Genomic DNA, 14,231 nt, shown 5'->3' with positions numbered 1-14,231 from the left:
GTCAGGATACGTCGGAGAGAGAACACGCTTCTTCGACTTCTTTTTATGTTGTCGCTTACTGGAATCCGAGGGCGAAGACTTGGAGCCCGAGGAGCGACGACTGCGGCCCCGCGAGCGGTCCCGGGAACGGTCCCTGGACCTGGAGCGGCATTGTGACGAGTGCCGGGCCTCCAGCAGTTTCCGACGCCGCTCCCTTAAGGCCTTCGGCACGATGGCCCGACAGGATTGGGAGTCGTGGTCGGTCTCCAGGCAGTAGAGGCAAACATCGTGGGGATACGCCACCAACATATTGCGACGGCAGGCCCCACAAGACTTAAATCCAGGCATCCCTACGTGCACCAGGAGAAAAAAGGGGAGACAAAAGTCTCAAAAGAGTAGTCAAAAAGTGACTAAGGTACGTGCTCAATCCGGATCTGCGCTTGCTGGCATGGAAAAAGAAAGAACTGACGTCAGCGCGCATGGGTGGCGCCTAAGTTGTCTCCGTGACGTCATCTCGGCGCTTACGACGCCAGCGGCGGACGCGCAGGGGTACTGCTAGCAAAACTTTCCGGATCCAGTCTGACGCCTGGGAATATTCTAAGGTAAGGAATCTATCACTAACGTGTCTCTTTCAGATAATGTAATTACTGAAAGCCCCACATACCTTACATATATAAGCACACCTACGTGTCTACATACACGCAGTTTCAGAAATTAAAGTGCTTTCATCTCTGTGCATCTCTTTGCCAACTTATGAAGTGGTGCACATAGTGTCTTGTTTCCACGGATGACCACTGAGCCATCTTATTCATCCCCCACCCGCATCCTCATCACCAGTACCAGAGAGACAATCAAGAGTAAGTAAATATGTCCTTTACAAGGCCACCCCAAGACTGTACAATATCGAGGGCTTTGAGGTATGGCACTGGGGTACAGCACACTGTGTTTTATAACAATTTTGACTTTTACCTAGATTAATTTAGGTCACTGATATCATGAACTGAAATGTCCTTTTTCAGAAGACCCAACTAAGTTCTGTTTTCTGTATCAATAATATTTATTATTTTTATTACACATTTTGCATTAAACAGTCAAATATTCAAAAGTGTAGATCTTATCATTGTTTCACAGCTCCAGCCAGTGGTGCTATTTGCACCCAAAACTAAGCAAAGATCACCTGTTTACAGTTTGACGTAGAAAGTTATAGTCACAAGATGTTAGGACTGGAATGTCTCCTGTATGGTAATGAACATGCACCCTGCACAGACTGACCCAACTGCATGTGAAACTGGTATGCTGACTTAGTTGGCACACGATAATCAAGTGGGTATGCTGTTTCCCAGGCCTGTCCATGATAATGTCATGGTCCATTACCTGTTCTGTGACTAGGAGGGTTCACATAACCGACATATTAGAACTCTGCATGTCCTGGGTAGATCTAAAAGCAGTGGTGGAAACATACTGACTTTGTGAATTATTAGTGCTGAATGCAAAAAGAACAATTGATGGACAGAATGCATAACGATGTCATACATTCACCCCAGTACAGAGATCTGGGGCTAAATCCATCGTTTTTTTGCTCCCAATGCCATTCCAGTTTGAACCCAGCTATATGCAAATCAGTCTTGACCCTGTGCCCAATGGGAACAGTCCAGCCCAAACTGCCAGGCTAGGCCCTCCCTGGACTGGAAACAAGCATCCTAGGACCGGTTTTGGGGTTTCAACCCATATCAGCCAGGATAGCTTGAATCCAGTGCTATGGAGAGCACGGGACCCACGTCTGGGCATACCCGTCTCACTCAGGGTGAAGAATGCAAAAAGGTGCTCACTACACCACCACTGGATTCAAGCTAGCCAGGCTGATGAAAGGTGATGCCCTGAAACCAGTCCCAGGATGCTTGTTTCCGGTCCAGGGAGGACCTGGCTTGGCAGTTCGGGCTGGCCTGTTCCCATAAGGAACTGGATCAAGACTGATTTGCATATGGCTGGATCCAAACTGGGGTGGTGTGGTGAGCAAAAGAATGATGGATTAAACCCAGATCCTTGTGACTGGGGGTGAATGTTTATATTGTCCAACATTCCGTCCATTAATTGTTTCTTAAGTCGCCCTAAGTGGGCAGGGTATGCCCAGACATGGGTTCGGTGCTCACTACACCACTGGATTCAAGCTAGCTTGGTTGATGAAGGGTGATGCCCTGAAACCGGATCCAGGATGCTCGTTTCTGGTCCAGGGAGGACCTGACTTGGCAGTTCGGGCTGGCCTGTTCCCATAAGGAACAGGGTCAAGACTAATTTGCATATGGTTGTGTCCAAACTGGGGTGGTGTGGTGAGCAAAAGAATGATGAATGAAACCCAGATCCTTATGACTGGGGGTGAATATTTGCATTGCCCAGCATTCCGTCCATCAATTGTTTTTTTTTTTATTATTAGTGCTGACCAGACCTTTTCATGTGTCAAAGGAGTGTGGTATTGACACTACTCATGTACAGTTCCACTTTACTGTCCAGTAAAGAACACCCAGAAGCAACTGACTGCCACTGGAAGCGAAGCCAGAGCCGACCTGTTTAGCAATGGGTCCCGCAGTTTCTCTGTGTGGTTCCCGCTGCGGACAGCTTAAAGGAATCAAGGCTAAAATTAACACTATGTCGTTCAGCACCCATGCTGCATGTTCGAAGGACTGCTGCTGCCACTGTCCAATGTTAATGTACCTGGTGAGGGAGCTGTGAGAGCCAAGGTGGAAGCCGTATTCACGGACAGGAGGCCACAGCTGTCAAAGAAGAGTGCCCATATGAAAATAGCTCAGAGTCTGTAACAGCCGAAGAGGAGCACCTATCTGGTCCCAAAAGTCATCTGCCAAAGAGGTGCACCAACTGAGCAGGCCTGCCAGGAGTTCCTGCATCACTGGAACAGATGCCGAAGATGCAAGTCTGATGAGTGAACTCGCCAACACTGCACAAACCATCTCTCTGTGAAAGACCAAGTTGACTGCGCAGAGGTTAATTTGCCATATGAACACTGTTGATAGTGTGATTGCTTTTGGGGTGTACTTGGCCCTGTTTGAACAGCCATAGTAGGAAGACCCCAGGTTAAGTAATCTCAAACCCCACAGTTGTGGCCCGGTAGCCGGTGCCTGCCCTGTTGCTTCACCCCCCAACACGGGTTGACAAGAGAAAAGGCTTCTGTGATTCTTCCACTGCTTTTCAGGGAACAGTGGTCACACTAGAGTAGATGTGGACAGCAGCAGCTTACACATTTGATACATGCCTCTCGCATCAATCGCCCCACTCTCTGGCTCGATGACAGCTGCCTCGTGGTTTTTGGACTGTGTTGCAAGATCTGTCTGCTGCTACTTGCCAACAGGATTCCTTTCCCGTCTATATTCCCCTCTGATGAGATTTTCGGCTGCAGCATCTCACATAGCACCTTTCGGAAGGACTGAAGATTCAATTAAACCCCACGCAAATCGAGGAGCATGCCTTGATGTCAAGTACAGATGCAATGGCCAAGGTTTATCTGTGCCAGCAGTGCCGAGACTTCCCTGGTTTCTAAGCCTTACACTTTGCCCTTCATTAGCAACTAAATGAATTCAGTTTATTCTGCTGCAGAAGCAAAAAGTCCAAGTGAAACTTCTTTCCTGTTTCTGTGTCTTAACGCCTACATGGTCCAGCTGGATAAAGTGTGTCATAACACTTGAACTGGCTACGATAAAAGACCCTCCTCTACCGCAGGTCTTCCTTAGTCCCGCATCTGTCCATTTGGACCTTTGTCCGTCAAGATCTTGACTTTCATACCTTGCCGCTAACAAACTTGTCATTTCATTGTAGCTTTAAATTCTACAAACTCAATTTCTAGCCACCTCAGTTGTTTTAAAGTGTTTGTTAAATGTTTGCAAATCCTGCAATGCTAAGACCCTCAGTCTGGGACTTGTCACCGCTATATATACACAACTACATTCAAATAAAAATGTACCTACTATAAGGGTCAAACCATGACAAAATAAATCTTTACCTGCGTCTTTTCAAAAGATGTCCCACTATAATAAAAATAAAAAGCCTTTGTGACGAATTGCTGATTTTTTACTTCTGCCTACTATATAAACAGAAGTGCCGATGGGCATAGTGCTGATAAAACTTCACCCTAAACACAAGGAGACTATTTCCTGCACATCACCAGGATCAGACCACATCACCTCCCAACGGACTATAAAGTGGCACATCTCCTTAATATCAGCCACCATACATAAGGAAATACATGTGGCTGTCTTACACTGACCCAAGTATTCCAAACCTTCAAAAAGCCCTTTGGCTATCCATACTAATACAGAACACGCGTTGGCACATGTAACTTAAATGTGTTTGCTGTCTGTTAAAAGCAACAAGCCATAAATACAACTTAAACTGAAGACATTCCATCATTTCATCCCCAAATACAATTTAAGGCAAAGGTACAAAGCAATATTTATGTGTGGGTGACCATTAAACATACTTATGACTGCACTACAAACTGTATGACTTACTAAATGAAGTTTGACTAAATGTCGGACAAATGAGAAGTGGCTGGAAGGTGGGGGGGGGGGGGAAGAGTACTGCAGCTTAGCATTGTGATCGGATGCAGCAGAAACACAGCTATAGGGATGAGTAAAAGAAAGGTAACAAGTTAATTAGTGAAAAAGGGCATACTTAGGCATGCCATAGTGGACCGTAGAAATCTAAAGAGGCAAAGTCGTCTGGTGATGGTTGCTGGCAGAATAAGGGATTGATTTTGGAAGGAGGGTTGATGGGACATGGGGACGGCAAAACTATGTGTTTTGTGAATTTTTGCATATTAAAGGTTTTGAGGATGAATGGATGTCTTATCTAGAGGAGGTGGTTTGGTTGTTGCGACCTAAAAGGAGGGAAGTCAATTTGTTGAACTCACAGATGTTGTAGGACTTTTAATAGATGTGAAGGTGGCGGAGAACCAAGATAGATGCAAATTGGTCTTGGTCTAGGGCAGGTATCCTACCTTTGATTAAACAAAGCAAGGTCCGGTTAGACGAGTTTAATTACTGCTTAGATCAACCACAAACCTATGCTTAAGCACACTGTTGTAGTTTAAATTAGATGGGCTGCGTGCTTCAAGTTCTGTTGAGGCTGGGGCAATAACATTCATTAACCCAAAAACACAATACCTCAATCGGCCGTGGATCATCCCATTAATTTACGGACCGATGTGTAACTCCTTTTCACATCAGACAGTATTTATTTACTACGATTTCATTTTTTTTGTTTTTGTTGTGATAAAGAAACATTATGCTTTGAGAGTTACAGTCACAATGGCACTCTGGAAACAGTGACCTCGAGAGCAATTACTGTGGCTAGAACAGTGTTCACATTTAATTAAGTCCAATCACATTTGTAATGCATGTAGTAGAGAAAATACCGAATTTCTTTCGAGAGAAAATAGCACTAGAATACATGCCACGATGTGGGGCATGGGAAGGAAAAGGAGCAAATGAAAAGGCTGACTAAAGCAACACAAAAAGATGGATAGAACGCTTAACATTGTCACACATTCACCCCCAGTCACAGATCTGGGTTAAATCCGTCGTTCTTTTGCTCACCACACCACCCCAGTTTGGACCCAGCCATATGCAAATCAGTCTTAACCCTGCTCCCCATGGGAAACGTCATGCCCGAACGAAATGCAACACTTGGAGTCCAGTGAAGAAGAACTACAAATGTAGAAAGAGGACACAAGTGTTTTAAAACCTGAAATCTGTGCCTTCTCTTAGTAGCATGAGCCCTAAGGAGGAGTACATACACAGAAGGGTTCCCCTGACCATCAGATAACTCTTCTGTTAATGACCGCGTGGCCGCAGTACAGACTTTCACCTGTACATAATTTACTGTAAAAATACTCAAAGTAAACCTACTTGATTTGATTTTTCTTTGGCCAGTTTCCTTTGCTCTTCCTCCGTCTTCATTCTTTCTCGTAGCGAATCATTTTCATTTTTCAGCCCATCAATTGTTTTCTGTAACGAACAGTTATTTTTATTCGTGAATATTAGTATAAATGATATTTTAGAAACACACGCCCATAACAGATTTTTGTTTTTCAGGAAACGCTACAAACCTGCAATGAGGCTTGCTGTTCTGCGAGGGATTCTTCCAACAATGACTTCTCCTGCTCCTGCGTGCTCTTGAGTTCTGAAAACACACAATGAGGTCTGTCAGCATTCTGCGGAATGATCCGGGAGCATGAGAGGGGTCACAGTCACTATGCATGAATGTCAAGCGCCCCAAACCCCTCCGAGAAGGCAGAGCCAGTGTCCTAGCAGCGGAACAGGAGTAACAATTACAGACAAAAAAGAAATCTTTAGGGACCTCTTATGCAGACACATTTCTGTTGAAACTCGTTTCTGTATAGTGCTTGCTGGCGCACGAGCATAATGTTATGAAACAGTGATGCCACTGTACTCAATGTAATGCTACTCAATGTAGCCGTTTTTAGAAAGATTAAGTAATCGGGCAGAACTGCATCGTTTCGGATTATGATCAATATGTCTCCAACAGATGCCAGGGGTGGGTGTTTAACTCATATCTATCTTGATACTCTGAGATTGAATAAAGCTTAACACACGTGAGATTCCTCTAGAATCTCAACTCCGATCTCAAACCCAGGTTATAGGCAATGTTCTCATGCCTCAAACCATGAGGACTCAATTAAGGGAGAGAAGAGAGATCGATTGTGCATTCCTGGGTTATAGCCAAATAAACCCTAGGAAAGAAAGTGTAGATCCTGAGAAGAAAGCTCTTGGAACATCATGTAATGGTCAGGAGCAAAGCAAGCACAGTTGTCTATGCAAAAGTACTAGCAACTTTTGAAGTCGTCTTTTAAGTTCAGGGGGGGGGGGGGGGGACAATCTGAATGATTACTGCCGCATTTTGTTGTTTTAACTTGCACTATTCTAATATTTATGCCGTTCTTTACCTCTTCTCAGGTCCACCGTGACTTGTGTCGTTTGAGTGGAGAGAGAGCCTGTTGTGACCTCACTTCCTGTTTGTCTGCTGTTCCAGGGGTTAGCAGACAAGTTGTCCGCCCCGGTCCTCTATTTAGGATGAGGCCGGCGCTGACGTGCAATGGAAGCACGGTCGTCGCACCAAAGTCAAGCCTGTCTGTCGCCAGGAGCCAGAACCCCTGCCCCTCTGACATCAGAACACAGATCTCAGGTTAGGATTCTCTACTCTGAGGAAGAATTTCGCAAACTTGTCAGCACACATCCAGATGGCATAAGTACTTCATTCAATTCTGCTTTTCAACCTCAGTTAGAAGGGCCCATCATCTGTATTAAATGTAAATTTCAACGTCCTTATGAGTGTCCTAAGATTGGGCGAGCAGCACTGTCAGGAACTGCTAGAATTGCTTATTTATTTGTTTTGTTTCCTTTTTTTCTCTTTTGTACTTCATTGCAATGTTCTGTCACTTCCATGCGATATTGGAAAAATAAAGTGTTTCAAAAAAAAAAAAAAAAAATGGGCGAGCAGCTTCTACGGCTACCACCAGTAACTCATTGGTTCCCTCTAGTACTATCTCCTTTACAGATTCCCCTGCACCAATAGCTTCCTTTGTAACACCATGTCTCTTTCTAAACATGTGGTTGACGTCTGGGACCTTCACTTACACCCGACACTGGTTTCCTCACCGAAACCTGGCTGAATTCTACCGCCTCACCAGCCATATCACAAGCTCTCCCAGACAACTAATGAATGTTGAAACTAGACAGAGAACTTAAAGCAGGTGGTGGAATTGCGATCATCTTTAAAAACACCATCCAAGACTCGTTTATTGATACTTTACACACAGATTGGGCAGAGATGTGTGTCTTTAGAGCTGAAACCTCTCCAAAGGACTTCTGGAGGGGCACCCTAGTATATCAGCCTCCAGGACCAAAAAAAGATTTTAGCCAGCTTCTTAAAGAATACATCACTCTCCACATCTTCACATCCCAACAGCAACTTCCATTGTGAGGACTCAACCAATTCTGATGTAGTTCAACTTACTTCTGAACCTAACCTCGCTAGGCCTTCAACAGAAAGTGATGGGTACCACCCATCTCACTGGCCACACTTGAGATCTCATTTTCATAAACTCTCCTGCTCTGTCCTGTGACACCCCCCTGCCCCTTCTTTTCTGGACAGACCAATCACTAATATATTTTCAGATCACCAATCCCAAGGTGTCTGAGCATAAACAAAAGACCTCACAGTATAGTTCAAGACACTGGCACAAAATTACTCCGGATCCTTTTTCTTACTCACACCTATTTCTGCAGACTACGATGTACTCAAAGCTCTAACAGATTTTCACTCTGCTGCTATGACGGCTTTTAACAAGATTGCCCCTATAACATCTTGCCTAACTCCAACCATGGTACACAAGCACCCTGGTATACACCAAAACTGGACACTGGAAAAGCTCTATGTAAAAAGCTTTCTGAGACAATGGCATCACTTCAACAATTTAATTGACAAAGAGGCATATAGATTAGCCGTAAAGAATTACAATTGTAATATATAAAAAAACAAGCATTTGCAATCCAATAGGTCTTGCTTTTCCGCGAGTTTAAACTATTGGCATTGTAAATGCCAATCCCTTTTATTTATGTTTTTAAAACGAAAACAAAAATAAAAGGCATTGTTATTTGCAAAGTCAATAGCTCAAACTCATATAAATGCGAGACCTATTGCATTGCAAATGCTTGTTTATAGGAGCAGTTTGGTGGTCCTCTGGACAACCACTCAAAATGAACTTATTTAATAAACGACTCTTACCTGTCTACGTGGAGAGAAAAGGCACCACCAGTGGGAGCATCCAAGAGAGCCGTTTGCGATATGTAAATTATATTTCCCTCGAGAACTAGAATTGCGGATATTTTAACAAGGCAAATAAAACACACACGCCCCGCATCCAAATTGCAGACATCTTGTCCTTTTACTTCAAAGATGTTATGGATATATTTTCACTGTTGTCTTGAAAGAAAATCAATGTACACTTATGTATTTTTTTTATTTTTTTTAACTTTCAGCAGTAAAATTGTTGAAGAGTACACCCTACTATTAACGTCTACAAGTTCAGAAGCGTCGATTTAAATTTAAATAGCTAAAAAAATAAAAAAAAATAAAAAAAAAAGAAGAGTAAATCTCCGCGCTAAAGAAGAGTTGAAATCTATATTGTGGGCGACTTATAAAAGATGGAAATAAAGTTGGTGGTAGCTCATTTGAAATCGGCGCCCTCCTTCCTGCACCACGGACAATTCTGAGAACAATTGTAAATAAAAGCACCAGATGTTCGGTGATTGACGAATTAGGCCCACTTAGTACTATTGCGGCTCCCCTCACCAGAGGCCCCTCGAAGGGGCGACGCCCTCCGCCCGCCTCACCTGAACATCACTGCTCCAGGAAATACAGCCATGGCGCGGCCCATAGAAGGTTCCGCAGGAATCCGAAGACGCTCTCTACCACCCATTCTTCAATCTCCGCCATGGTGGTTACTCCAAGGACCGGGCACTACCCTGCAGCTCACAAGAGGTGCAGAGGCTGTAGGTAAACAAACCCCACACGCGCCTTGCTCACAACCACTACAGCCCAATTGGACTGCATACGCTTGATTGGGTCGCTACGGCAAAGGATGACATCGACAGGCTCTCGCGTCACCGAAACGGTTTATTGGCTGAGAGTGTGCAGACTGCTGGGGATCAAGTGTTAAAACAGCGCATGCGTGAGCCTACTCTACGTCTACGGCTACATTATTTCAAGTTTTGACCTGCACGCGGGGGGGTATTTTCAGGGGGAGTTATTGGTGCCTGGACGATATTGGTGTACTACATTATTTTATGAGACTGAAGCAGACCTGACCCTTATATATATAAAAATTACAAATTTATTACAAAAATTTAAAAAAAAATTAAAAGGAAGAGACAAGACAATGGAGCTCTGTACAATGCTTTGGCAAAATTAGAAAATGTTTTACAAACCAAAAACAGTGGCAGACAGAAATACATCACAGTAACAAGGAACAAACATATAAACAAATAATGTGTCTTCAATCAATTCAAGGCCACAAGTGCGTCTACGGCGTTTCAACCGCTTTTTTAATATGCGGTCATCTTCAGGACAAAAATAAGTACACAGAGCATCCAAATTCTAAATTCAGGCAAACACTCCAGCGTCAAGTCATGAAGCATTTAGTAAAAGACGAATGAGAAGTATATGTACACCAATCGAAGTAAAAGATATCTGAACATGGTATAATTAATCCATGTAAGAAAGATTCCTAGGACGTGCTACAACATTAGCACAGCGGTTCAAAATCACTTGGTCAGGTCGGTACTTTAAATTGCCGATCAAACGATGCTGCCCGGTAGATGTAGACGCTAACAGCTGTATTTATTGTAATAAATTTGTTATATATATATATATATATATATGGGTCAGGTCTGCTGCAGTCTCTTTCTTTCTCTTTTCTGTGATGATTGTCAATATGTTATTTGTTTATATAGTGTAAGTTTATTGTATGAGTTCTTGAACTATTGTTTGGATTAATTATAGATTGCCCCTGGTTCAGAAGCTTTTGTTGGGCCGCCCCTGTGGTTGGTAATACATTATTTTATGGCTTAAGGATAGCTATAACCAGGGTTTGGAGAATCGGTACGGTGCCAAGCCCGTGGGGCTTGCGAACGCTACTTGGGACTTGCTCATCTCTATTTTCGAATCAGAAAATCTTTCAAACAAGCAACACGAGGCCCTCGAATTGTGAAACTGAAAACAAACAGCGATAAACATGACACCCAATTAACCAAGCCCGTGAGCAAAAGAGACGCCATGCACGTGCACAATCTCCTGTCCGGTCAGGCACAGCAAACAGGAGACAGGGAGGGAACAAACATGCCTCCCTTCCAATCAAAAGCGTGCGTTTTTGACACGTGCCAATGCAAAGCATGGGTGGAGCTTCCACCCCGCTTCGGAGGCAAAACAGATGACAATAGATCTCGCAAGCGAGCAGCGCATGCATTGCGTCACCGGGCAGACCTAAAAAAGACCGTAAAGCACACATTTCTTTTCAAATCAATCAGGCGGACAACTCTTCTAAAGTGCTCTTCAAAGTCTTGCACTCCTCCTTAAACCCTCAAGCCTACTTTCAGGATATTGTACCATCGCAAGCTCTCTGTAACTCCCTTGAAAATAACTTTGAAGGTAAAAATCAACTAAATTTATCAGAACTTCCCCAAAATAACTGAGCAAGACAGCAACCAATTCAATCCATGCTCCTCGTCCGCCCCCAATGGTTCCACCTTAAGCAAATGTAGGCCACTCTCGTCTGACTCTATTCAAAATCCAGTGGCAACTTCTCAATCGGGGTCTCCAGCGGACATTTTTCCACCCCATATTGTCGCATCTTTATCCTTTCAACTTGCCCAGGCTATTTGCTTATTATTCAACCTATCCATCTCTACCGGGAAAAGTATTTCTGCCTGGAAAGCAGCACTGGTCAGCCCTGTTCAAAAACAAGACCGATCGGTTACCCACAGACCTTACCAACTATCGTCTCATCTCTCTCCTCCCTCTATTAGGTAAGCTGTTGGAAGGTCAAATTAATATTCAGCTAGTGGAACAGCTTGAATCTAACAAGTTGTTGGACCTGTCTCAGTCAGGTTTTGGACCTCTGCATAACACCGAGACTACATTGGTCGCTGTGACCGACCTAATGAAATGGTCCTTAGATAAAAACATTCCTTCACTGATTGTGCTGTTGGACCTCTCCACAGCATTCGATATGGTCTCTCATCCTAGATTGCTGCATAGACTTCAGGAGGACGGTATCCACGGCACAGCACTTGCATGGTTCACAGACTTCTTAACCAATCGAACCCAGACTATCAATCTGGGATCCTATAAATCACACCTTGAAAGTAGATAAGGGTGTTTGAGCCCTACACTTTTTAACATCTATGTGCCTCCCCCTTCCCAACCTATGGCAACTAATTATTACCCTTGACCAGGACTTGATGAATGCTAAAGCGTGTTTCTCAGCAGGTATGACAGCCAATGCAACATGGATGAAAGCATTGTCTCCCGCTAAATGCCGAAACTGAAATTATGCTGTTAGGCAAGGTGCAATAGCTTTGGACACCCGACTGGTGGCCCTCTTAACTTGGCCAAGCTCCAACTCCCAAACAGTCTGTAAGAAAATGTGGGCGTTTGCTTCGACCAAGCTCTCAATATAGAAGAACAGGTTGCCTTCACCACCGGCATCTGCTTTCATATGTTGTGTCGGCTACGAAGAGTCTTTCCCATCCTACCGCATGAGGTGAGGAAAACATTATCCCAAGCTTAGGTCATCAGCCACTTGTACTATTGCAATGCTTTACTGGCTTCTGTAAACGAGACTGTTCTAAACAAATTGCAAGTTGTTCAAAATACGACCGCTCGTCTCATTAACAATCTTCCAGCCAAGACAGCATCTTCCCCTCTTCTGCAGGCACTGCATTGGCTGTCCATTCACAAAAGAATCATTTTCAAGGTATGCTGCCTGACCCACAAGTCCTTGCGTGGAAAAGGCCAGAGTTACCTTTCCGCAAAGCTTGTTTATTATCTCCCAAGCATATCCTTTAGATCCAACGATAAAGCCTTGCTCGCAGTACCAAGGATCAGCAAGTCTCATTCAGGAGGTAGATCCTTATCCTACCTTGTCATCCTGCTTTGGAATAAGCTCCCATTCCATATACGTCAATGTGCGGACCACTGCAAATTTAGAAAACTTCTTAAAACGTAATTATTTTTGGCCTAACTCAGTATGTCTGTTGGTTTATGTGAGCTGCGCTGAAATGCCCTTCTCAGGGTGATTTGCGCACATTACAAATTAAATTAACATAACGATCAAGTAGCCACCATATACTCCAATGGAGAGGTGGTTCACTCAGTGGAAGACGATATAAGTAAGATACTTAAAATGGCTTTTGGTATCCCTCAGATTTCATGCATTTCTGTAAGACATCGAAGCAGCTGTACACAGAGGAGTCTGTTTAAGACGGCAAGTTAGGAAAATGGTTCAGGACATACTGGTAGCTAACAAAGAAAGTAACTGGGTTCCTATCAACAACCCAAGCTCTCTTTAGACTTTGAATAAACAAAAATATTAAGCAGTTTACGTTTAAAACAATAGCGCTATTACTGGGGATTATGTCACAACATCTTCAGCGGACTCCTCCCAGGGACAATGACAGAACATGTACTAGCTGATTTGATTCATTCGTTGAGTCTTTCGTGGACGGCAATAGAAAATCTATATTGCAGATGGGGGGCTGGGGCGGAAGGTAGGGGAGGGGGCAGGAGAGACAGGAAAATATGTTCCAGATTAGAGTAGAAAATATTATCCCAGGCAAGGAATGAAGATTGAGTGACTAGTTCTGACGACCCAGGTATAGCACCATCGCCATGAACACACATTGCATGCAACTTTCTTTAATAGTGAATGCCTTATGAATTTGTAGATCATTCTTGCCCAATGCTGTTCTCCTCTATATTGTTACAATTTGGTATTTCATTTACTGCACGTGTGCCTACGAATAAGGATTTGTAGTGTTGAATTCATACAAATGTTGATACCAGTGATGCATACAAACCAAAATAACAGGCAATTTATCATTACAGTAGTGCCGATATTTGAGGTTCCACCAGTGCAAGCTCTCACAGATGTTGAGGTGTGGTGCACACATTTGTTTTCTGAATAAAAGTGGGCTTATATAGTGCTAAGCTTGGTGGACTATGCACGGCAATTGAAATCTATGCTCTCCATCTGGAAGTCAATCGAGAAATCACACATTACCAAAAACATGATCTCGGTGCTTCAGAAAGGTCAGGAGGAAGGGTTTTTCATTCTATAGGCAAAGAATCAGATCCCGTGGAAAGCTCGTGGATACCCAGTTAGAGTAATTTAAATTGACAAAATCAGGTCCAAAACTGCACTGGCCCTTTTGCCAAATATGGAAAACATTGGGAAGAGACCATATATTGGAATATCCCATCTACACCAATGCAGCCACACAGGGCTCCACAAACACCCTTGGACAAAAATAAACACGTAGGTGAGCCAGAGAAGGTCGAGTAGGACCAGTGCTTAATTTGTAGAATAAGTGCTGGTGCCCAAGCTTTGTTCAGAAGCCTGCAGCCGGCACCTGCATGCCGAATACCAAGGCTTCGTAGTCTGGAAT

At 43.7% G+C, this 14,231-nt stretch overlaps 1 protein-coding gene across 5 annotated transcripts in view; it reads right to left on the bottom strand.

Moving 5' to 3' along the window:
• Nucleotides 1-14,231, bottom strand: part of MTUS1 (microtubule associated scaffold protein 1) — a 1,021,263-nt gene that overhangs the window by 40,731 nt on the left and 966,301 nt on the right. For all 5 annotated transcript variants that reach the window (XM_085641999.1, XM_085642001.1, XM_085642000.1 and 2 more), the window contains 2 exons: nucleotides 6,095-6,168; nucleotides 5,895-5,993 (listed from right to left, as the gene is read on the bottom strand). In XM_085641999.1, coding sequence (XP_085498125.1) covers nucleotides 5,895-5,993; nucleotides 6,095-6,168 — 173 coding nt within the window. The remainder of the gene's footprint in view (nucleotides 1-5,894; nucleotides 5,994-6,094; nucleotides 6,169-14,231) is intronic.

This window comes from Triturus cristatus, chromosome 2_2 (assembly GCF_964204655.1).
Source record: "Triturus cristatus chromosome 2_2, aTriCri1.1, whole genome shotgun sequence".
Lineage (NCBI taxonomy): Eukaryota > Metazoa > Chordata > Amphibia > Caudata > Salamandridae > Triturus > Triturus cristatus.
The sequence above is the reverse complement of the archived record's forward strand: the minus strand, read 5'-3'. Positions and strand labels throughout refer to the sequence as shown.